Source organism: Macrosteles quadrilineatus, unplaced genomic scaffold, assembly GCF_028750875.1.
Source record: "Macrosteles quadrilineatus isolate MER2022 unplaced genomic scaffold, UCM_ALF_1.0 Scaffold_9__3_contigs__length_116548681, whole genome shotgun sequence".
NCBI lineage: Eukaryota > Metazoa > Arthropoda > Insecta > Hemiptera > Cicadellidae > Macrosteles > Macrosteles quadrilineatus.
In genome coordinates this window covers 83,700,622-83,724,922 of record NW_026542602.1, presented here as the reverse complement: position 1 = coordinate 83,724,922, position 24,301 = coordinate 83,700,622, and the positions used below count along the sequence as shown (strand labels likewise).

At 36.3% G+C, this 24,301-nt stretch overlaps 1 protein-coding gene across 1 annotated transcript in view; it reads right to left on the bottom strand.

The window, feature by feature from the left end:
- Positions 1-23,974, bottom strand: part of LOC129002570 (tyrosine decarboxylase) — a 53,537-nt gene extending 29,563 nt beyond the window's left edge. Inside the window, exons 1-7 of the mRNA XM_054430477.1 lie at positions 23,774-23,974; positions 22,692-22,857; positions 14,544-14,614; positions 13,233-13,469; positions 7,868-8,066; positions 4,120-4,270; positions 3,371-3,560 (exon numbers count right to left, since the gene is read on the bottom strand). Of these exons, the coding sequence (XP_054286452.1) occupies positions 3,371-3,560; positions 4,120-4,270; positions 7,868-8,066; positions 13,233-13,469; positions 14,544-14,614; positions 22,692-22,857; positions 23,774-23,974 (1,215 nt within the window). The remainder of the gene's footprint in view (positions 1-3,370; positions 3,561-4,119; positions 4,271-7,867; positions 8,067-13,232; positions 13,470-14,543; positions 14,615-22,691; positions 22,858-23,773) is intronic.
- Positions 23,975-24,301: the final 327 nt, after the last annotated feature.

Below are 24,301 nucleotides of genomic sequence, written 5' to 3'. Positions count from 1 at the left end.
CTAAGTTATAGGTTTCCCCTAAGACAGACCGATGGAAAGAAAGTACCGTTACGTTTAATTTTCAAGATGATCTCGTTCGCATCGCTCAATCACGTCCTGGTTGAAGTTCGTTCGCTACGCTCACTCACCTTTGGGTTGGAGCTCGTTCGCTACGCTCACTCACCTTTAGGTTGGAGCTCGTTCGCTGCGCTCACTTGCCTTCAGGTTAGCTCGTTCGCTACGCTCACTCGCCTCCAGATTGAAGTTCGTTCGCTACGCTCACTCACCTTTTGGTTGCAAATTAGCTGTTGTCATAAATGTAAAAGAAATAATAGTGCTGCACCCTGTTGGTAATCCTTGTAACTTTAATGCTATTGAACATCATAGAACAGAACCAACTTGTTTAATTGAAACAGTTGTTAAGATTTAATAATTCCATTTCTCATAAGGTTAACATGGGAAACTCCAGAGCCACTGGGGCGGAGCCCTTTTAAGAATTTCGAAACGGGAAATAGTTTACGTCCGATTCGCATACCTACAGAATTTACACACCAAATTTCATAACGATCGGTGAAGTCGTTCCGGAGGAGTTTGCAGACAAACACTGTGACACGAGAATTTTATATATTAGAATGTGTGTGTCCGTCAGCACGATAACACGCAAAAATGATCCGATTTTGATGAAATTTGGTACAAACGTGTAAACCTACGTTTATTCGAACGAGTTCGCGATCCAGCATGATCGGACCATGGGAACAGGTGTTTACGGGGGGTTTTATGGGGTAAAAATAGGGTTTTCCCATTTTTGACCCCAAAAAACGTAAAATTTAGCAATTTATTTCCAAACCATTTTGTAGAGCTTAAAAAAACAAATAATTTAGTATATTGAAGCGTTATTACGCGCCTAATGGTTACGGAGAAAATTTAAAAAAATTGTAAATTTAAAATTCCCATGTTATTCTTATGGAGAATAAGTAAACTGTTGTAGTTTGCTTGTTTATGAACATATTTTGATCAAATTTGGAAAATGTTTTAATTTCTTACTAACTATTACCATTTTACAAAAAAAAAAACAGCTTTACCCTCCCTGATGCAGCAAACCTAAGTACTTGTTAAACTAATTCTATTTAATCAGGAATAAATGTTATATTTTTAAGTAGACATTTCAGTGTAAATCCAATCAGTCAAATGGAAATTCGCTTAGCCTGCAGGTTTGTTGCGGCGGGAGTATTTATCATTAAGACGGATTAGTTTTACATTTAATATGGTTTTTTTTTAGGGACGCGTCTTGTTGCGAAGGTCTGCCATTTCGCGGTCTCTGTGACTTTTGGGGCATCGGACTGCGGTAGATGTTCACAATATTGCCATGATCACAGGAGATTTTTAATAATACCTTCTACTGAAGATTTGAAGAAATGCAATTTTTGCCATGAGGCTCATCAAAACCAAAAGAAAACATCGTTCCAAGTTTGTCATTGCTATTCGACAGAAGCATTTACAATTGGTAAAATTGGTAGTACATTAATAAATTTGTGTTTCATGTTACTTAAATTAAAGAGCCATTGGAGGTTAGCGGCCATCTTGGATAATTTTAAACAGCTGCTGAATAGTTATTTATCGTACAAAGATATTCTAAGGGAGTCCATGGAAGCCAACGACCATCTTGGATTTGCCCACCTGAGCAATGTTAATTTCGTTAATTTCAAACGGCCGCTGAAGAGTTATTTACCATACCAAAATAGTTTTTCAAACACCAGAGTGATTGTAATTTAAATAAATATCTAGTAAACTGTGAGATTAGAAATTTTCTGTGTAGTTCTTAAATTGTTTTACAAGTTCGAACGTCTAGGCTCCAAGGAGAACTGGCAGTACTACTGGCAAATTAGGTTTAAGCTTAAGCGAGCAATTCTACCATTTGTTTTGGTTTTCTGTTTATATTTCGTTTTTATTTCGCCACCATCATGGCAACCCATAAGACTTATGTTATTTTTTTATATTTTAAAATTCATTATTTGTGCTTATTTGTTAGCATATTTTTATTTATAAATGGATTATTAAGCACATCTACAAGTGCACACGAGTTGAGAAAAAAGGTTTTCAAGAAAAATTCATTTAACATGAGCAAATCCACGACAGGTTGTGCTATTACTACCATAACACCAAAATACCACTAAACTACAATCATACAATTTGAACACTACACTATAAACTACTTCATTATATCACTACACTACCATGATACAATTAGACCATTAGGCCTACACTACCATTAAATCATCACAGCACTAATCAGACAACTACGCTCTCATAACACCACTTGACTACTGTACAATTAAGCCAATTATAATACTACTCTCCCACTACAAAATCAAATGTCAGTCGTCTAGTAATCAAATGGTCGCGGTTTCAATAATGAGAAAATAGAGTAGCTATTTCTTGTATCGAAACAAGATCCCAACAGTTACTGTCCTTGGTCATTGATTGAGCTGTAGAAACAGCTGATCTTAGTCAGTAACAATGTTGCATAAGGAATTTCGCTAACGCCACACATAACAATAAAAGTCTCCTAAAATAGTATGATTTCAATGGTTATAGAGCCAATCTATTACTACATAAGACATTCTTTGAGCGGTTTTTAGCTACCCTTATTCTTATAAATTTATTTAAATTAGCTTCATAACTCATAAAATCAAAAATCAAATGCTGTTTTGTATGGCGTATCCAATTTGTTATCACTAATTATTGGACAGGTGTTAAAAAAATCGACTATTTGAATCGAGAACAGGATGGGCGCCTGGTATCCTATTTGTAGAAAGAATTTCATATTTTGAGAGGCGCCGGGACCCACGCTGCGCTGCTGTTGGTGTAATTTTGGCGCCGTGGTCGACACACCCCCATCTGTTTACAAAACCAACCACTTTATTGCCTTGGAAATAGCGATATGACTATTTACCATTATAAGTCAAGCTTGAAATTCCAGTTTAGTCACGATTTATGAATGGCTTATTTATTTATCTTTCCGAGGCTGTTGTTGGATATTCAAACATATAAATAGCTGGTATCTCGTCGTTAAAGCTATTTTGACTACCTTAATTTTAACAATACAAGTTTGCTTTTGTTGAAAGTCAGTTAAATATTACGACGACTAGATTATGCCACAAAACTAGTATGGAGATCGTGGTCTAGTGTTAGAGCAAGAGGCTTTGGTCCCCGAAGACCATGGTTCAAATCTGTCATTCACCAATAAAGTTCACGTACAGGAATAATGCCTTGACTCTCTGGGCCTAGATTGAAGTGATGTGTAAAATCTTCCGGGGTAGAGCATAATGACCTATGTTGTGATTGTTGTGAAGGTAAGGTCTTAAAATAAAGAAAAAATGTATTGCTTTACCTTGACCTCATTGCAGACCTCAAACCTCGGGTCTTTCCTTACAAGCGCCTCGAACTGCTTGGCCAGCCTGATGTGTCTCCTTATGTAGCTCTGAAGTCCTGAGATGCCGTAGGTCCTCATGACGAACCACAGTTTGAGACTGCGGAACCTCCTGCTCAGAGGTACTCCCCAGTGGCGGTAGTCGATGGTGCTACAACAGATTACATTTCATTAGTGTCAAAGATTTTCACAAGTTTGGCTTTCAGTTAGTATTTAAAACGCATTCAAAACAGGACTGTCCTATGAAACCATTTTAACCACTTCCAAATAATCCTTAATGAATTCACCCGAATCAGTTTTTCACTTAAAAATTTATTTAACTTTAAAAGTAGATATTTCAGCTTGAGCTTCACTACTACACACGGAAATACATGGACAGAACAAGTAAAAGTAACAGATTCATTGCTTTCTATAATGGAAGCCCCTACACTATACAAGACACAACGACAAACCACGACACTCGCAGAATCTGGTGAATCCTCAAAAGAGCATTAAATCAACATATTCTTGTAATTAAGTTTCGTTTCACCGAATGTCGTGTTTTGTCCCTTGGGCTACGCTATACAGGAAAGGTAAAGGAAATATTATGTTGCAGAATCTGTCCGAATCGTTTCCTTTCCATGCCATGGCCATTTCCTTTCCTATATGATGTAGCAAAACCTTTGTAAAGTGATGTTTGGTAAAACAACAGCAACCGTAAGGGTCATCACCTGTTTGAGTATCCATGCTGAAGGTACAACGGGTCGACTACCAACGCAGAAGTCAATCTGATGCGGTCTCTCACCCATAGCGTGGAGCAATCGAAACATGTCAGCAGCCATTTGTTAGGGTTGGTGTTGAAAGAATCAGCATACTCGATACCTAGGTAGTTATAAGATTTTTACACATGACAAAGTTACATAAAGTGTGCATAACCTACAATGTGAAAAGTTCTAAATCTCTTAGATTCTCATAGATTCTCAGCTTAATTAGGAACCAGCCAACACATATTCTAAAACAACACTGCAAAACACTAAGAAGATAGCTGTTTTACAAAGAACTTTTTCACTAAGCACCCCCAAAGATGGTATAGACTGTGTAGGTGTAAGAGAAAATAGTACATACACCACTGAAACTCTCGAGCAGTTTGAACATTTATTGTACTATATTTTGATGCTGTAAACAGTCTCTGGATCTCTGAATTGAAGCAAAATGTTTTGAGTTACCATGCTTCGTCGAGGGATCATTTCTAGCAGTATACTTAAATAGTTTCTGAGTCCATCGTCAGGTAGGACAAAAACGTCAGGTTTCCATTCAATTTGGTTGGATCCAGTGATACCATTGAGGATTGGGTTTGTTGCTACCCTAGTGGTAAGCTTCTTAGATTTGAACGAGATGGCTGGGTTCGATTACCGGCACATATACAACACATACATCATGGACCGCTTGTCCTACTCCACGTTTGAGTACTTCCTTCTGTGATTCCACCTAAAAAAATTTCACCAGAAAAATAACAACAAGAAAAAATCTATCAGCAATCTGACAAATTCTTTCTCCCATTAGCATGTTAACAACCCTTACCATGGGTAAATGGTAGGAGTAACTATGATGAACTATGGGGATAATCACAAAAGGAGCAATCACTTTTGAACCGTAATTTGTACAACAATGGGAGTTGTGCAGTTTTGTTAAGAGTTAAAAAAGACTTTTCATCACTCCGTAACGAAAGTAACTATTTTCGATAACAGCTGACATCAATGAAAGTAGCCGTTTCCCAAGCTCTAATTTAGGGCGAGGAAAAATCGATCAGCTGATTTTCCCTCGCTCTAAATTTACTTTCGTCGCTCTCAATTAGTTCTCCATTTATTCACTACGCGCGCTAGTGTTTTGTTACAGTTTAATTTAATGATTTGAATCAGCTGTTTTTATTGTGTGACAATCTAAATGTAAACATAAATAACAGGCATAAGCTTGTTTTGCTGTGTTTTTAGCTTAGTGCGTATTTAAGAGCGGCCAAAATATGTCTATTATTTCGGACGATTTATCGAAGAAAGCTTTAGAGATAACCAAAAACCTCCTTCCAGAGAAATCGAGAGAGAGGTATAATGAGGAGTTCAGGAAGTTTATGGACTGGTGCCAAGGACACAATGTTTTACCAAAGAATGTAAGTGACGAAGTTTTATTAGTATATTTATCTGAGAAATCTAAAAGCATGAAACCAACAACGTTGTGGAGTAAATTTTCTATGATAAAGAGTGGTTTGAAATTAAAAGAAAATGTGGATGTATCAAAATTTAACAAATCTCTAGCATTTCTTAAACGTCAATCAGTGGGTTATCAACCTACAAAAGCTAAGGTTTTTACTGAAGACGAAATTCAAAGATTCATGGTTAACGCTCCTGACAATGAATGGCTATTGAGCAAAGTCATCCTAACGCTCGGTATTTATGGAGCTTGTCGAAACCACGATCTTATAAATTTAAAAGTAGAAGATATTACAGACAATGGCAGTTTTTTTGTCGTGTTTCTCAACGATGGCAAAACACACATTAAACGCAGTTTTACCATAACCAATGACAACTGTCCATATAGACCATGTGATTTGATTCGCAAATATTTGTTATTGCGCCCCAGACAAATGAAAAGTAACCGATTTTTAATTGGTTACAGGAAGGGTAAACGCGTGGGACAAAATGTAGGGGGTCACACAATCAGTTCAATCCCAAAAAAGGTAGCAGAATACCTTAAATTAGACGAACCGGAGCGCTATACTGGACACGCCCTCAGGCGTACCTCAGCCACCATGCTAGTTGAGGGAGGAGGGGATTTACTTGCCCTTAAATCACACGGAGGTTGGAAATCCTCTAATGTCGCAGAGAGTTATATAGAAAATTCCATTGGAAGAAAATTACAACTGTCAAGAAAACTGTTTAAAAATCCGCATGCAATGAGTTCAACAGCTGAGAATACAAACAGAAATGTTGTAGAAAAAACACATTCAGGAAGCCAAATAGATTTTTTTGACATTGATCATGTGTTTAACAACTCAGAAGATGAAGAATGTCCTCAGAGAAAAGTAAGAAAAGTTGATGAAACAAACACGACCACTACAAACGTTTCAACGATTCAAGAACTTCAGAAAAAACTTTTAAACGAAGGAGTGAATGTCTCCAACAATGAAAACTGTACAATAAACATAACCATAAACTTCTAATTTTTTGATTGTTAAGTAGGTTCCCTTTAGATTTTTTTATGTTTAAAAAAAGATTAATCGAGAAATATACAAAGGTTTCCTTTTAGAAGATTTTATTTTGATGTTTAAAATAAATAATTTAGAAATAAACTAGTTGTAATATTACTGAGGTCTGTTATTCTGTGTTTGTGTATTTTTGCGTCGTGATGAAAAGTATCGTTCATAACTCGTACCGAAAGTTATTTTCCGGCTCTTGCTCCATTATTCCCGTCCTCGGCTTCGCCTCGTACGTGAAAATAGCTCTCACATACTCGGCTTCGCCTCGCATGTGAAATTGGATTTTCCTGTGTTCGGCTTCGCCTCACACAAAAACTTGAGCGCGCTCCGGAAAATGCCACTTTCGGTCCTAGTAATGAAATATACTATTAAATTACAAAAGTTCAATCAACATTGTTCTAGCAGTTTTTTTCATCCAATTTTACCGTTATTTTATGGGTTTTTATGGAAAGATCACCATTAAAAATACAATTAAAAATGGGAAATACGTCTAAAAATGCCATGGATTAGAGTACGTACTAAATGTAATCAAAATCAGACCACAGGTTTAGTCTGTAACTCTCAAACTCTGTGCACGCCCACACACACACATACAGACACATACACACAGACATCACTTCGAAAACAATTCTTTTGCTAAGGGATATATCCAACCAAAACTCAAGTCAAAAGATTTGACGAAAACAATACTTTCTCCATATAGGCGTATTATGTATAGGAGGGAAAGTGAAAGAACGCTCATAAAATACACGGTAAAAATACGGTAGGCGAATAAAATATTAAGAAAAACCCGGAAAAAACTGGCCGGTATTATCGTGGGAGACAATCAATATATTATAACACATTGTGTTTCTATATCGATGCGGAAGACAAGTCACGCAAGGCCCCGTGTATGCACCAAGAACGGGAGCGGTAGTGGTAGCAGGAGCGATTTTCAACACCATTGGGTTAATTAAATGGGACTGTTTATGCACGAAGAGCGATAGCAGGAGCGGTTGACCTCCCGCTGCGGTTTCTAATTCGACCGCTGCGTTGTTAGAAATCGCAGCGGTTGTTTGGGAGAGCGGTTTTTAACTACATTGACTTAAAGGCAACGCCGGAAGACGATTCATGACCATCGACGTATGTAGCCAAATTGGATAATTGACTGCATGCTTTTGTCACACCTGGTGGAAGTCCGAAACTGTGGAAGTGGTTACCAACCCGTGCAGTGTGATGTAATGTAATACCTGATAGGAGGTACTTCAATTCTGGACAGATGAAGGCGTTTCCCGCGTAAGCTCCGTCCACATGCAACCACACGGACGGGAAACGTTCACAGACGGCGCCGATTTCCGGGAGGTTGTCAAAGGAGCAACAGGAGGTTGTACCTAGAGTGGTGGAAACGAAGAAGGGGATCTGCCCCATTGCCTCATCCTCTTCCATAGCCTGGAAATAGTATGGATTGTGTGTTAAGATGCGGCATGGACTGAGCTGGATCAATCTTAAAATCTAGATTAAACTCTTGGGGTCTCATCATCCTGGGAGTACCATCATTGTATTGTTGTGTTAAAAACACTGGAAAATTTACACATAGCATGAGCTTTATAATTACTTGTTTGTTTTCATTTGTGCAGGGGCAGACTGTAAATTTGTCTATACTTCCGTTAACCAGAGTTGTTTCACCTATTTCTGAGATCTCGTAGATAGGACCAACTCGCGGACATTGCAAAAAAAGAATTATCCATTAGAATGTTGCACAGTTAAACCGGCCATTGAATATGCAATAGAAAATATTATTCATATAGGTAATATGAATATTAATATATAGGGATATTATTGGGTTTTTCATATTATTACATTGAGAATATTGTTTAACATGCATTTAAAAATAAAACTCGTATTTGTTAAAATAAAACTGTCAGTTAACCTCAATTTATTAAACATTTTTAAAAATGTACACTATTTATTTATGTTAGCTTGCATAAAGTAAAACTGATTAATTATACAATATGCTATCATACATTTGTAATTTTCAGCATTTTTAGTAGATAAGTGTTGGTAAGTAACAAGTTTACTTTAAGTACACGATTTGAATCAACAATCTCTTGTTTAAGTCAAAGTTCTTAAAGAATAAATCAAATAAATGTACTGTCCATGTGAGCTATTTTAATAGATGTTAATCAAAAGGAAAACGTTGCAGTGATGATTTTGTTGAAAATGTAGCTTGGTATTAGAGTTCACCCATGTTCAACAGTCGGTACTTCAGTTGAACTGGCCAGTTGAGCTCCTTAGCAAACTTCTATAGGAAGTGCAATAGAGCTGGTTTATTATGCGTTTACTGCTGTAGGAATTACACACGGTAGTATTTTTCATACACAAAATATCTAATGATACAATTAATTGAATTTGTAAGTAAATGTAATTCTATTGAGGAGGTTTGTTGATGGTTTTGATTTTTTCAGTTTTTTATTATTTTTTTTTGTTTACTGAATACGGTTTTAAGGTTTGCTAATAAGCTTCGAGAAAGACGTTGGAACTTTTTTCAAACGAAATTTCTTTTCGTTTTTAACTTAATCTAATCAAACTGTCAATTATTTTAAACTATTGCTATTGGCAAAATAATTGTGCACAAAAATTACAACGCTGTCCACTCTTAAGTGCAACTATTAAAAACAAGTGAACAGAATATTTTTAGTTTTCCAAGATTTAAATTCAAGACTTACATTTGTTATCCCCTATCTACATTTGTTGAGCATATAATAACTCATGATTTTGTGTATTGACTTCCGGAGATTGTACACCCTGCACCCGCCGCCGTGTTGTAATAAGTTGTATGGCAATGCATTTGACCGTTTTTTATTCGTGTTCATTTTTGTTACGTGTTTTCAAGACTTTATGACTACCTCATAGGAGTGATTTTACGTCCAGCTTGACAATGACGCCATAGAAGTCGAAACCGGTCACCCTGTCGACTTTAGGACTTGGACAGAATAAAGGTAACTTAACCTATTGTATGTATTAACTTTTTGCTGTATAGACTTAATACAGTGCAATTCATGTTTAAAGTGTCTTTTTTAAACCTTATATTTTTTCTCGTGGTTATAAAAGTGTCACTATACTCCATTCACGAAATTTAGGCGATTTGAGGATAAGCGATCCGACCCCTCCACTTCACCCTAACAATGAAACAACAGCCGAAATCTGACCAGCTGATATATGAATGAATGAATGAATGAATGAATGAATGAATGAATGAATTATTTCTTTATTCCAACAACAAATTACGGTATTTACAAAATATGTACACAGATATTTAAAGGAAGAACAAAAACATAAGTGAATTTAAAAGAATAAAATTAAATAAACCTTTACATTACATCTATGGTAAAAAAAAACGTACATGTTAATATGGAATAAGCCGACATGGGCAGCGAGCCTGTGCGTCGACTGCAGTTGCTTCCAAACATACATTATTTATCAAATGCAATAAATAAATAAATGACAGGAGAAATGATGAGGTGAAAAAATGATGTGATGGAGTTACAAGAAAAAAAAATTAAAATTGTGAAATGAATGGCTACGTGAAAAAATATTAGGTGGCATAACTAAGTTTAAATAAAAATAAATAAAATGTAATAGTGACAGGAATTCTACGGCTTTGAAAGTGTGTCTAGAGGGGAGAAGTGGGCGGCGGATAGCGAGTCAGGGTACAATGGTCAGGTCGCATGTCGTGTCAGGAGCGTCTGTGTCTGTAATCAGCTGCGATGATAAGCTCAGCCTCGTCCCCGCCTAGACCAAGCAACCACTCATTGACACGGCGTTTGAATATGTTTAAAGTGGGGGAGTCAAAGAGATTAACACTTTGAAAAAAGTTTTGTAAGTTGCGAAATAGAACATGTGCAATATAAAATGAGTTGGTCGATGAAAAGGATTTGTACAGTTGTAGTGATGTAATTCCAATTCGGGTAGAATATCTAGTATTATGTGTATGGGAAATTATAGAGAAAATGTTGCTATAATTTTTAAAAATATGACTTAGAACATTTTTTATGAAAAGTTGTCTGATCGTTAAAACTGACACATCCTTAAAGAGAGTGTCAGATGGGTAACGCCTGCACTTCCCAAAACCAATTTTTAATATTAACTTTTGTGTTATGTTTAATGGCTCTAAAATACTTTTATAACAACCCCCCCCCAGCTTATTATTCCGAAAGATAAAAGTGATTGAACAAAAGCATAGTACATTAATTTCATTTCACTTTCATTTAGAATCTGATTCAGCTGACCGATAGCATAGATATATTTTCTAATTTTACTGTTTAAATATTGAATATGACTAGACCACTTAAGACGGTAATCAAAGACCACTCCTAAATATTTGAATGAATCTACTTTTTCAATAGATTCGCATGTACAGTTGGCGTCGAGGTAATAACCACAGGTGTGAATGACGAGATTTTCTAGATTATAATCAGATTTTAAACTTAAAGAAATTGGCATAAACTTAGTTTTTGTGAATTTAAAGAGAGTATATTCTGGTTTAACCATAACTTGGTTTCCATGAGGTCGTGCAAAGCTTTGTTGCGGGCCTCAAGCCAAGTTTTTCCGCTGTTCAAAATTAAAGTGTCATCCGCAAATAAGAAAAGCTTACCAAAAATATTAAGTTTTGAAATATTATTTATATATATTAAAAATAAAACAGGTCCAAGTGTACTGCCTTGAACTACACCATAGTTAACGTGTTCAATATTACTGTTGGTGTTAAGTATTGATACAAGTTGAGATCTTTGAGACAGATAACTTTTAAACCATTGAAGTGCGTTACCCCTTACGCCAGCTGCTTCTAATTTGGAAAAAAGCTTAGATCGATCAACTGAATCAAATGCCTTTTTAAGATCTAAAAATATTAATATTGGATGTTCATTATCTGAAATTGCCGAATTTAAGTCCCTATTAATGTCAAAAAGTGCATCTGAAATGTTTTTGTCCAAGCGAAACCCATACTGACAATCACTCAAAATGTTGTTTGTTTGAAGAAATATAACTAATTGATCTTTTACTATTCTCTCAATTAACTTAGCAAATACACTCAAGAGAGATATTGGTCTGTAATTATTCATATCGGCAAACTCATTGGATTTATAAAGAGGAAAAACTTTAGCAAGTTTCAAACATTCCGGAAATGTACCTGATGAAATGCTTAAAGTAAGAGTGGTTGTTTAATCAAATGGAAATTGGCTTTCAGGACTTCGGCTGAGATACCATCGCAGCCAGGTGCTGACCCACCGCGTAGGCTGTAAATGTATTGTTGCAGTTCGGGTTCAGTGATTGTGTGAAGTGTAAATGTACAATCATGGGCAAAGTCATTGTCATTAACAACTGGGTCCCCACCTGAATCGATGGAGATTGCTAAATTAGAGCCTACAGAGGAGAAAAAATTGTTGAAATCATTGGCAACTCTTAGACATTGTGCTGGAGATATCTGGTCCGCTGGAACAAACTTATCAATAGGAAAGGAATCTTTTTTACATTTTCTACCAGATATTTCATTGATTATGCCCCAAAACATTTTAGGGTTGTTGCCGGTCAAGTGTAGTTTATTTCTATAATAGTTTCTTTTTGTCAGCTTCAATGAAACACTTAAACTATTTTTAATTTCTCGGTATCGAGTAATAAGTTCGTTATTAAAAGGCTGCTTTTTGACTTGCTTACTTAATTTGTCTCTTACTCTTATTTGATGTATTAGGTCTGACGTTATCCACGGTTTTAACTTTTTGAAACGTGATTTCTTGTTATAAGCCAATTTACTAGCCGCAGAAACAGAATTAGAGATGATTCTGGTAAAATGTTCGGAACAGAAATTAACATTGTCATGACAGGAGGTTATGGGATCCCAGTTGGAATGCGTGAGGAAGTGTGTGAGTAGTGCGTGGTCCAGGTGTGTGCGTGGCGGTGGGTCATAGTGACAGTTCGCTGTCCCCAATGTGATAGTGATCCCGGTGCTGTAGTGGTCTGTAACATTAGTCTGGAACACAGCCGACCTTACACTCTCCAAGTCTTTGTATTTGATAAATATGTGGTCAAGGCAAGTTGCTGTGTTTTGAGTCACTCGTGTAGGTTTGTCAATGCATTGTGTAAATCCCGATCCAGTTAAAATGTTTAAGTACCTATGTGTGAGAACATTCATGTTTAGTATGTCAATGTTAGCGTCTCCAAGATAAATAACCATGTGATCTTTATTGATATTAAATAAGTAAACTTCTAGGTCATGTAAGAACATTTCGACATTACAATCAAAAGTTTTGTATATTGCTAATAGGTTGAAGTGTTTGTTGGAAAGAGAAAAGTGTAATGAAATGCCGTAAACGTCCCCAATGGTAATTTCAGTAGCCGTAGCAGATAAATGTTTGTTTACGTAAACAATAACCCCATCGTTCTGATTGCGATAAGTGGAAGTGTGAAAAAGGTCAAAGCCCTCCAAGGTAGCCAGCTTATATACAGCTAATAAATAGGGATGAAGGAACCCAGGTAATCTTCCCCTAACGGCTAAAATTTTGTGAACACTCTAGTAGTAAAAAATGACTATTTTGGTAGTCAAATCAGCAGAGGCACCTGTCTCAAAGTAGCTCCTCGAAGGCTGCATTTATCGTCTGGCTCCAAGATACGCAGCTTGACAAAGCTGATCATCGCCGCCTTCTCAACGCAGGAGTGAGCTTCTTTGCTGCAGTAAGCCATCAACTTGCTCAACAACACTCCCTCCTCGACGAACGGGTGTTGTTTCTTGAGCCGCTTGATGGCCTGAGCTCGCGCGGCCAGCATTGTCACCAACACACACTCAGAAGCTGATGTCTGTAACACAACAGTGCCAATTATGGATATACTTACGATAATTTCACTTCATTCTACATTAAGCCTTCACTCATATTTGGGTTAAAATACGCACCTAGATGGTGTCCCCGTCTCAGTTGATAATTGATATGTGTCAGGGATTCGAAGGTGTTTTTTTTTGTAGTCACGACTTTAATCCAAAATTTTGCGGGTTACGCTTTTCGACCTAAGAATGTCGTAAGCTCCTCGTCATACCCTTGTAGTTAGACTTGAATGATTGCTATACAGTCGGGACCACGTAAGTTTGCAGTTGAGGGAGGAGCCTATTTACCATATGGTTTTGAATGAACCAATGAGAACCGTGCGGTGTTGCCAAACCTAATAATACCAGCTGATTTGAAAATATTGCTTAGTATATTTTAATTAGTGTTGTCAACGGGTGATGTGGGAACGTCGCACTAGCCTTTTCTTCTGATTGGCTGCCACCAACTGCAAACTTACGTGGTCCCGACAGCAGCTGCCTTTAAATAAATGTATTTCCATACATTTTCTCACGAACATACAAACACAACACGGTTCAAAATAAATATGAAGAGCATTTACGTGTTCATGTATGAACAAGCTCCGGACTGCAGAAGCGAACATTTTACAACTAAATTAATACATTTAAGCTGTCAAATACACGTATACTTAATGTATGACGAGGAGCCTACTATAGCCTAGGCTGAAACGAGTTCCCCGCAACAATTTGTATTGAATACGTAACTAAATGCAACTTATAGCATTTCAATACATGCTACAAATATCACACCATCAAAGGCAATGTTGACTTGTAATATTCCATCTAGCTGAAATATTTTTTTTATCTTAGCTTATATTAATACTTTAGCAATAAATTCTTCTTCAGATTAACCTTACCGGTACCTAAAAACATTTAACCATTGCGCTGAGCTAGGATACTGATTAGGGTGCATACTGATTGGGGAAACAAAAGGGATAAGGTAATTCATCTTCCTCAAACCTTTATGTGTAAGAAATTCTGACTTGTAGGGATTAACTAGTAGCACATCTGACACTGTTTAAGAAACCACAAACCTGTATAACTCCTCCTCCTGTGCTGCCTTCAGCAAACGCCAGAAACTCGTTGGGAAGACCAATGGCCTTACCTGTAAAAAATACAGCTATTGAAACACTCCCGATCTATATAACTAACAAATACAAGGGTAATATGTACGTGTGCTCTTTGGGTTAGTTGAAGAGAAAGTGAAAAGATCACTTATAATAAAACATACTGTACTTCAAATGACCGTTTATCGTTGGTAAAATATTCAGACTAAAGAAGAAACACAAATTATCGTTTGTGTGTGGAATAATTAATATTTTATGTAGTAAATCAGGCACAGTAAATAGTAAAATCTCGTAGACAAATCTTAGGCACAATCCCAAGCACATGGTTATCATCGTAGGCTAAACGATTCTGGATATGTATTGCATTGTTATAACAATATCCTATACTCTAATACGAGCAATGATTGCTTGTATGTAGTATGCTTGCTTGCTTGTACCAAGATCTCGAAAACGGCTCCGACGATTTTCTTCAAATGTTGTAAATAGATTATTTTTGGCCTAAAAACGAGTTTACTACAGTTAGAACTGCCAACAAAAATCTAATAACGTAGAAAAATGAAACTGAAAGTCACATTTTTTTAACATTAGCCTTATTGGTTGCTATTGTTAAGTAACCATGTTGGTTGAATTAAATAACAAGGTGAAGGAAGTAGTAAAGGAGAGTTGCCCGGAGTGTGGGATCTGTTTATGACGATAAGATTAAGGTATTTGCAATCATAAAATGATATGGGAAGGGAGGGAAACTTTTCCGTGACTTAGCAAGGAAGGAAGTAGTAAAGGCGAGCAGTCCGGAGTGTGGGACTGTTTATGACAATAAGATTAGGGTATCTGCAATCCTAAAATGCTATGGGAAGGGAGGAAAACAGGTCCACGACGTAGGAAGTGGTGCAGGAAGTAGTCAAAGCGAGTAGTCCGGAGTGTGGGAACCGTTTATGACGATTAGATTAAGGTATTTCCAATCCTAAAATGCTATGGGAAGGGAGGGAAACAGGTCCGTGATGTAGGAAGTGGTGAAGGAAGTAGTCAAGGCGAGCTGTCCGGAGTGTGGGAACTGTTTATGACGATTAGAAAAATTAGATTAAGGTATTAGCATTCCTAAAATGCTATGGGAAGGGAGGGAAACAGGTCCGTGACGTAGGAAGTGGCGAAGGAAGTAGTCAAGGCGAGCTGTCCGGAGTGTGGGAACTGTTTATGACGATTAGATAAGGGTATTGACAATCCTAAAATGCTATGGGAAGGGAGGAAAACAGGTCCACGACGTAGGAAGTGGTGCAGGAAGTAGTCAAAGCGAATAGTCCGGAGTGTGGGAACTGTTTATGACGATTATATTAAGGTATTTCCAATCCAAAAATGCTATAGGAAGGGAGGGAAACAGGGCCACGACGTAGGAAGTGGTGATGGAAGTAGTCAAGGCGAGCTGTCCGGAGTGTGGGAACTGTTTATGACGATTAGGGATTAGATTAAGGTATCTGGAATCCTAAAATGTGATGGGAACGGAAGGAAGACCGGAAGGAAACGGTCCGCGACGTAGGAAGTAGTGAAGGAAGTAGTAAAGGCAAGCAGTGTGGAGTTTGGGAATGGATTTATGTATCTGCAATACTAAGACTGCTTTCAGAGTAAACTAATGATTTTCCCCGAGCAAAGCTCGGTCCCCAGGTACTGTAATACATAAAACAACAACTGAAATATTTTCCCCCAATGTTGCATTGCTAAGCCATAGAAACATGTTTTATTCCCGCCTTTTAGACATCCAAAACCCATGTTAAGGTTTACGCTAGTTTTTAACAAAATCTACTTAGTTACATTGAGCCAACGACTTCTGCAGGGGAAAAAGTTATAAATAACAATGAAGTATCTGTCCATAAGTCATCTTATGGACACTCTAGTTTGGGGCGCTACATAGAAAAGTAACCAAAATACTTCTAACACGGAGTATATCAAAATTTCACTTGTCTTATTCTACGTACTCCTGTGAAAACAAATATTTTTTAGCCCGGTTATAACATGTTATATGACAATCAAAAGCTAAATATTGTTTTGGCGTTTTGAACATTCATGATACTTAACCATATTTGCTCTATCCATATAATTTACACCAATTGACATAAAACTGGATAGTCTCGCGGCTTCAAGGTGTGCAGTGCAGATGCCATCGATTGCTAGCTGAGGAAGTAGTGCATCGTCAAGATGGACCCTGACCGAGGGCAAAGTGACTCATGCAGTGTGCGTCACTGAGGCACTGACGACTGACTCACAGGACGCCTCAAGTCAGGTTTTGAGTTCTTTAGGGTCCAAAGTATTACCACCAGAATTAAAAGCTACCATTAGTCCATCTCAGTTTGTCTAAAATTTTAGGTAAGAAATTGGTGCCAAATCTACACTGTCCGATTCGCTATGCTATAATAGTCAGTGCTATATGTTTATTTTAAATGTGAGGGAGAAAAATTAGGTTATAAGAGATATCTAGTATATCAAAAAGTGCACGTGTGTTTGGAATAATTGTCTATAGTGCAGAGATTTGCCACTTTGATGAAGGAGAATGAAGAGAACGAAGGACCTCGAAAGAAGCACCGTTTCAGAATATTCCACCGGACGAATTCACTCTTGGCTCAATCAGGTAAAGTAAACATAGTTTTTTTATTGCATCCATCAATATTCCCTTCCATCAAAAGTTGCCATCAGAATCATATAGATTTTCTGCCCCAGTTCCCTACAAAAAAAAGCATCGGAATAAAAACCCAGTTTTTAATGGAATCACTCGCGGTATCGGCATCCACACATACTTATTGAAAACATGTGCTCAGAAGGGCACAATATACGGACGAAATGTTGTGTAACCAACATTACAATTACAACAATTAATTAATCGGTAGTGAAGAAGTTTCTACCTGGTGCTGAACTTGGTTTCATTGGATAGAAAAAACACTGGTGACTATCATAATAAAACAGAACTTTTCACAATGAAGAATGGTTTGAAAAGATTCTTCTATTGTGACCAAAAATGTCAGCTGTTTACAACGACCCCCATACAACGATCCTGCAAGTAAAAATCCAAATATGTCATGGAGAAAAGATTGTGTAATTTCCTGGATTGTGATGAAAACATTCTTTTTCCAACTGACATTACAGACTTGAACACTATGTCCAAAGGAGAGCTCATTGTTCATGCTAAACTATACTTCGGAATTCCCGAAAAGAAGCTTGGCCAAATTATAAATCGTGTTCGTCCACATATTAAACTTGTATAGTTTAGCACACTGCGAGCTGAACCACATCGAGCTAGTAAGAATCTTTGTAAAAAACAAGATAGGTAAGATAAATATGTCAAACCAGACGGGATAACGGTGATCTAGGTAAGTGATGAACCTTCTATATATGTCTAGAGGCTTTCGGCTCTGTAACACTAATTATTGAAGGGATGTGTTCAGCATGCACTGTAGAATGCACTAGTGCATGATGTGACTGGCTCAGCTCTGTTATTTTTTAAGAACAATCGGCTACTACAACTACTTTACGAGTAGATGGATGACAACTTCAATACAATAGTCAACGGTTCCACACCCCTGTTACTTCACCTTTAACGCATTTTATCTTAAACGTTTCGCACTTTGTATTTTATCTTGCTGACGCAGGTATGTCACGGTGGCTTTTGCAACTTCTAGGAGCAATGCATGGAAAATATTTTCTTTGAAAAGGTTGTATTCACCCACATAATAAAGTCTTTATTCTGTGGTTCAACGGAGGTATATCTTTCTTTTTGTTCTCACCTACTACACCGACTATCGCTTTCAAAAGACACCGGATTGGTTCTCTGATATTGTACATAACTTTGTAAGTTTTACTAGTGTAAAGATGTGTGTGGTGCCTGGACAACAATAGAATCTTGCTTTATAGTTCTAGAAACCTTTTCCATATTTATTTTGCACATGGCTACTTAAACAATCAAATAGCACTGAAAATGTTTGTATTTATAACTCTACTGTACCTAACAAAAAGTGGGATTAATCCGTCAGTGGTTTTCAACTCTTCTGATTACCGCTTGGGTTAGGTTTGGCAATGTTGTGAAATGTGTGTCATGTTATACAATATTTTAAATAGAAAAAAATACATTTCCAAAAATAATACGAATATTCGTAGTTATCCTGATCCTAACGCAGTCCGACGAAATTTTAGCTATAATCAAAAACTCAAACGTAAGCTAAATTTAAACAAACCTGTCTACTTTGACATCGAGTAAGGCTTCATTCATCGTTTCAAGGATGGCATGAAGACGTATTAATCAGGCTAGTGCATTTGAAACGTAGGTTGGTTTAGCTTTATATTTTAACTAGCAGTGAAACCCGGCGTTGTCTGGGTCAAAATGCAATGCACAATAATGGCTATAAAAACTCATTTGAAATCAACAATTGCATTGAAGTGTCAGGTACTTAGTTAATGTTAGCAAAATTAATTTGACTTCCCCTTTCATACAGCACCTACCTGCATTTTAATCTTCAAAATGTACACGCCTTTCAAATTTACATTCTGTATTAATTATCTCGAAAGCAATACTTAGATTTTCATAGTATTTTTTATTTGCATAACAACGAACCGCTTGAAGCTCTGACCAGTGACCATTCGTTTGTAAAGCCTTGTGGGCCACATGTGGCCGAAATCTGGAAAACTGTGAAATACTGTAGAATAATTTTGAACATTTTCACACACACGGATATTCAGCAAAATCTCGAACAACCACAACCTTTCTTGAAACATTTCACGATTGTTATTTTTTGTAACACAAGTGTTGTCAAATCAAATGAAACATCAATAAACAACTCATACGACCAGCTGGTTCATAGTGTTATATTACATCTAACTAGTGGCTTGTAGGGGCAATAATAGCCCCTATATATAGTATACTATATATAGTATAGGTACATCTAGTAATTATTTTGCACAAATTATTAGTCTTATGGGTTACCCTACGTTGAATTATTGTTTAACAATTTTGTATCTTATAATATGTATAATTGTTATTACATACAAGCATAAAACATTTTGATGTCTGCTCTGTTTAAAATAAAAATTCCAAAAGACTGTTTATTAGGTGTGTTTATAATATAAACTTTCTAATCATAATACAACTAAGGAACATTTTCAATAATAATCTTAATTAAATATATATAAATTGCTTTGAATATTGACAAATACACTTAGATAAAACACACAGAGATAATGTCATTCTCCACAAAATTGTAAAATGCTAATTCTATAACGAAATTTCTCTGAAAACAACATTTCTTGTATAGCATCTATTTTGGTTGATTCCTTGGTCTTTATTTGGTTCTAGTACAATTTTAATATCATCTGGCCGCTTTACCCGGCTAAAAGCAACATAAAGTTGACCATGGGTGAACACTGGTTTTTTTCAAATAAATGCCAACTTTTGTGAAAGTTTGACCTTGCGCTTTAATAATAAATAATAGCAAAAGCTAATCGCAATGGGTATTGAATCCTTGTAAACTTAAACGGCATATTAGGATCTGTAGATTAGATGTTAAATGTTAGAATTTTATTAGGTTTATTTTTGGCATGAAAAATATGTTTCCTTTACCAACTCCAGAAGGTAATTACTTCTAACTTAACATTTTTCTTTCAGACATACCTAACACAACCAATCTCCATTAACTATTCCAGACCCTTAAAATTGGGAAAAAGTCGATTTCAGCTTTATAATAGTACAGGCCTATACATATTACATATTACCATATGCTTTAAATAAAGTGAAACCACATGTTTTAAATTAAACAAAGCAGACATAGCCTAGATTCCCATGCTATTTAAATGTAAATTATTTTATTCCGTAACAACCTTTTGCTTCATAATTAAGAAAAATGAATAATTTTCCCCAAAATTTCATGCCGAGACCTTTAAAATGAGACCTTTCCCAGCTTTCTACGGCCTCCCGTTCGCTCACAATTTCATTGTAAAATTTTGGGCTTACGGAATTAGATATATAGATATTAAACGTCATTACAACACTAAAACATTAAAACACTAAGAAAAACAAAACAACCACACTTATTATCGATCAAAGAAACACACATTTTAGAAATAAATTGATTTTCGATTGATTTTAGAAATAAATCCCAACTGTGTTCAACCATAGATAAAACAACTTTGTTTTACACTACTGTATTCCCTTTGGCTTAATTTGAGAGACCTATGTAGAAAAATAATACTACTTATTTTTTAAATAATATTCGACATTTAAAGAGGTTAAGTCAAGTGCATGTTATTTGAAATAGGAGTAAACATATTACCTAGACCAGGGAATTTAAACTGAACCATCAAACATAAAAAAACATATACGCTTTACAATAAATTAATTAAAAGTCTACTTATCTAAATCCAACGATAAAAGAAAAGACATGTAGTTACCTCTATGCACAAACACTCAGTTAATATTGTACTTCGATTTAAATTTAAAAAATAATAAATTTACTAACAAAGTAACTGGTTTGTAAATATTATCTCAAATTTGTAAAAATGCACATAGACACCTTGTTCTCATTGTAAAAAAACATCTTTATCTTTGGGCCAAACAAATTTGTAAACTATATAATTAAAATTAGTAAATCAGGCAAATATTGTTGTTATGACTCAGGTTCCATCAAAATCTATCGATAAAATAATGTAATGAGCCGAACTTTGCAAACTCAAGAGCGAAGCTTTGGTTGATACAGCCATGGGTTGTAGAATCTTACTTATTTCCAAAGTCAATAACCCCATCTCTTAATTTTAATGTGCAAACCAGCTGTGTGGAATTGTGAAATAAATGCATTATTTAGTTTGTCAACGTATATGTAAACATTGTGAGTATCGTCATTGTTACCATGAAACCCAGTCATAGTTTAATTTGAAAATCCTTACCTCAGATCTTTGAAAGCCCGTGGGGCAGAGCCCAAGGTAATTATCGAAGTGGAAATAGTCTTACTTTGGAGTGCATTCCAGCATTGACTATATAACACTACTTTGAGTAGCAGTCTACGACTACAACCATGAGTGAGTGGCAGTGCGTGGTCATGGAGAAAACGCGGTAAATACAAATACCCTATACCCACACGCACTCTCTATATATAGATATATACATAGATTCCGAACATGAAACAAATAGGTAGACTACAGATAGTATTATCAGCAAAGTTAGTTCTAATACAAATTCAGTTAGGTTGGTTTGAAAAGCGAGAAAAATGATCAAGACCTTGGTTTTAAGAATAAACTAAGTTAACATAAAATTTAACCATAGGTGTATCTTAATTTTTTGAGCATAAATGCAGTTGTATTTCAGTTATATGCAGTTTTACCCAACTGGATGTTACCACAACACCGCAAGTAACTATTTAGCGCCTTCCATTAAATCAGTGCATTCTTGTAACACATGTTGCGGCTGGTAAATGCAGGCACTTGACGGTTTCTTGGCTTTTCCAAACTGATAATTGTTTTGAGTATACACGTAAATATGGTGTATGAGTATTGATTATACATATAGTGTATAATCAACGGTTTTATCAACCAATTTCCCGTCAAAAGTGAACAAGTAAAATTGTTCTTAACTTACAAACAGCGACAGTAAGGCAAAGCCTAGTCAGAACCGCATTTCTTTCCTTCCTTCAGTGAAACTGAAAAATACGATTTTTAGCTGTACAGGCCAGGGGAAAAAGACCAAGCAAGCTCTCAGGGTGTGCCTCATTTTGCCTGGCCTGTAATTAAAAAATAAAATCATCAATATCCACATATCCAATATCACGTTTTTTTATAAAATTCAGCTTATAAAAAACAACGTTTTTCTTTAATCTACCTAAACTATACTATATTCAAACAATCTAATGGACAACAACAAAAAACGTGATTTTTTTAGCTATTTGTTATTTGATTTTTATGCCTTGAAGTAGTTTGATGTGAAATTTTAAATGTTAAATACGAAAAAAGCCAAATGGAGGATACCGAAGAAATAGAGCGTTTTTTTGTTTTTCTTTTTTCCTTTTACAGTATTTTTATTCATAACATTTTTTCATACTTACTGGTGGAGTACCCTGTACAGATTTATCGTATTTCTACAGATCACATACTTACCTAACCAATCTAACACGATGGTCTCCAGCTCAGTACATGCCGGACCGGCGGCCCACGAGAAGCCTATACAACCTATGATGTCGGACAACATGTCTCCTAAGATGGCTGGGTAAGAGTTGCCGGACGGGAAGTAAGCATGGAACCTGGGGTGTTGCCAGTGGGTCACCTGGGACAAAACCACAAATTATTGAGAAAAAACATTTTATCTGAGTAAATATTTAATTTGATACTATTGAGATATGGGGGATGTGGGAGGAATACTTTATTCGGACAAAAAATTTCAATTATCGCGTTCATATATAAAAGTTAGAACGAATGGTGTTTTTGGCCTCTAGGGACATCAAAATGAAAAATTAAATCGTTCCCGGCCCTAGGTATTACCGTGCCACCTACGGTAATAGCTACTTCCCTATAGGTAAATTTGCTAAAAAACTAATTTTCAATTTCAAAATAGACATTCTAACGCCTTTTACTATGAATAGAGAAAGAACATTGTTCCAATGTTAAATCGTGCCCAAACTTATTTAAGTCAACGTAATTGAATTTAGCCACCAACAAAAAAAAAATACTATTTTAATTACGGCTTTTGGTAAAAGCCAGACTTTTAAACAACGCCAAACCGAAAGGAATCTTATTGTCAACTTTATAATCTGTTGACACATCAGTAATAACAGTAACAGAAACCAAGGGAGAGAATAGGAGTCAAACAGTAGTTATTTTCATTGTAAATAAAATCATGTATTTATTGTTTAAAGACTAAACTTATTCAAATAAACTGTTTGAACTACCTGTCCCTGTTTTAAATCGTGATTTGCCATCTGCCGCCTACACTACATTTTTTTATAAAAAATTTACCTTTTCGTGACCGTGTGTACGCATTTATACATATATAGTTGACGATTCAACAAAAAAATGTTTTAGTTCTAAAAATTTGTTTCTGCTTGAAAATGAGCCACAAGTTAGTAATCTTGGCCACATAACTGAACAACAGGATACTCGACGGTTACAATAGGTATTTAACCTTTTATTATACACGTGATCTAGAGGCTAGACAAGTTTAAGCAGGTTTGGTCATGACCTACCCCAGGCATGATCTTAGAGTTGACGTCGTCTATGATGGACTCCCACGCTTCCGGTTGCTGAGGTGCCTCTTGAGGTAACAACTTCCTGAGGTACCCAGGCTCCACACTAGGAGTGACTCTTCGTTCTGCCAGAGTCTCCATATATTCGCACATGTAGTCCACCATAGCCTTGCCATGGACACGGAACTCTGATGTCTCCATGCTACAAAAGGCAAGTCATTATTATTCTCATAATCATGGAGATGTGGACGCCACCTATGTTCGTGTTTTAACGCATGAGTGAAAGATATGTGTACAATAATGTGAGATGATCCGTGTAGCTTTGTTACTGCCTAATCAGCTGTTTCATTAGCCAGGACAATGTATTGCCTTTAAAGCGTTTGATCGGGGACAGCTGAGTTCAGTCAGTGGAAAAACCAAGTTTCGAACGATGAAACTTCTACTGGCTTTTCTCATGATTGAACTGGTAACCTTTTGATGTTTAAGCGAGCTCTATATACAACCAGCTACCCAGCCTAGTTTAATAAT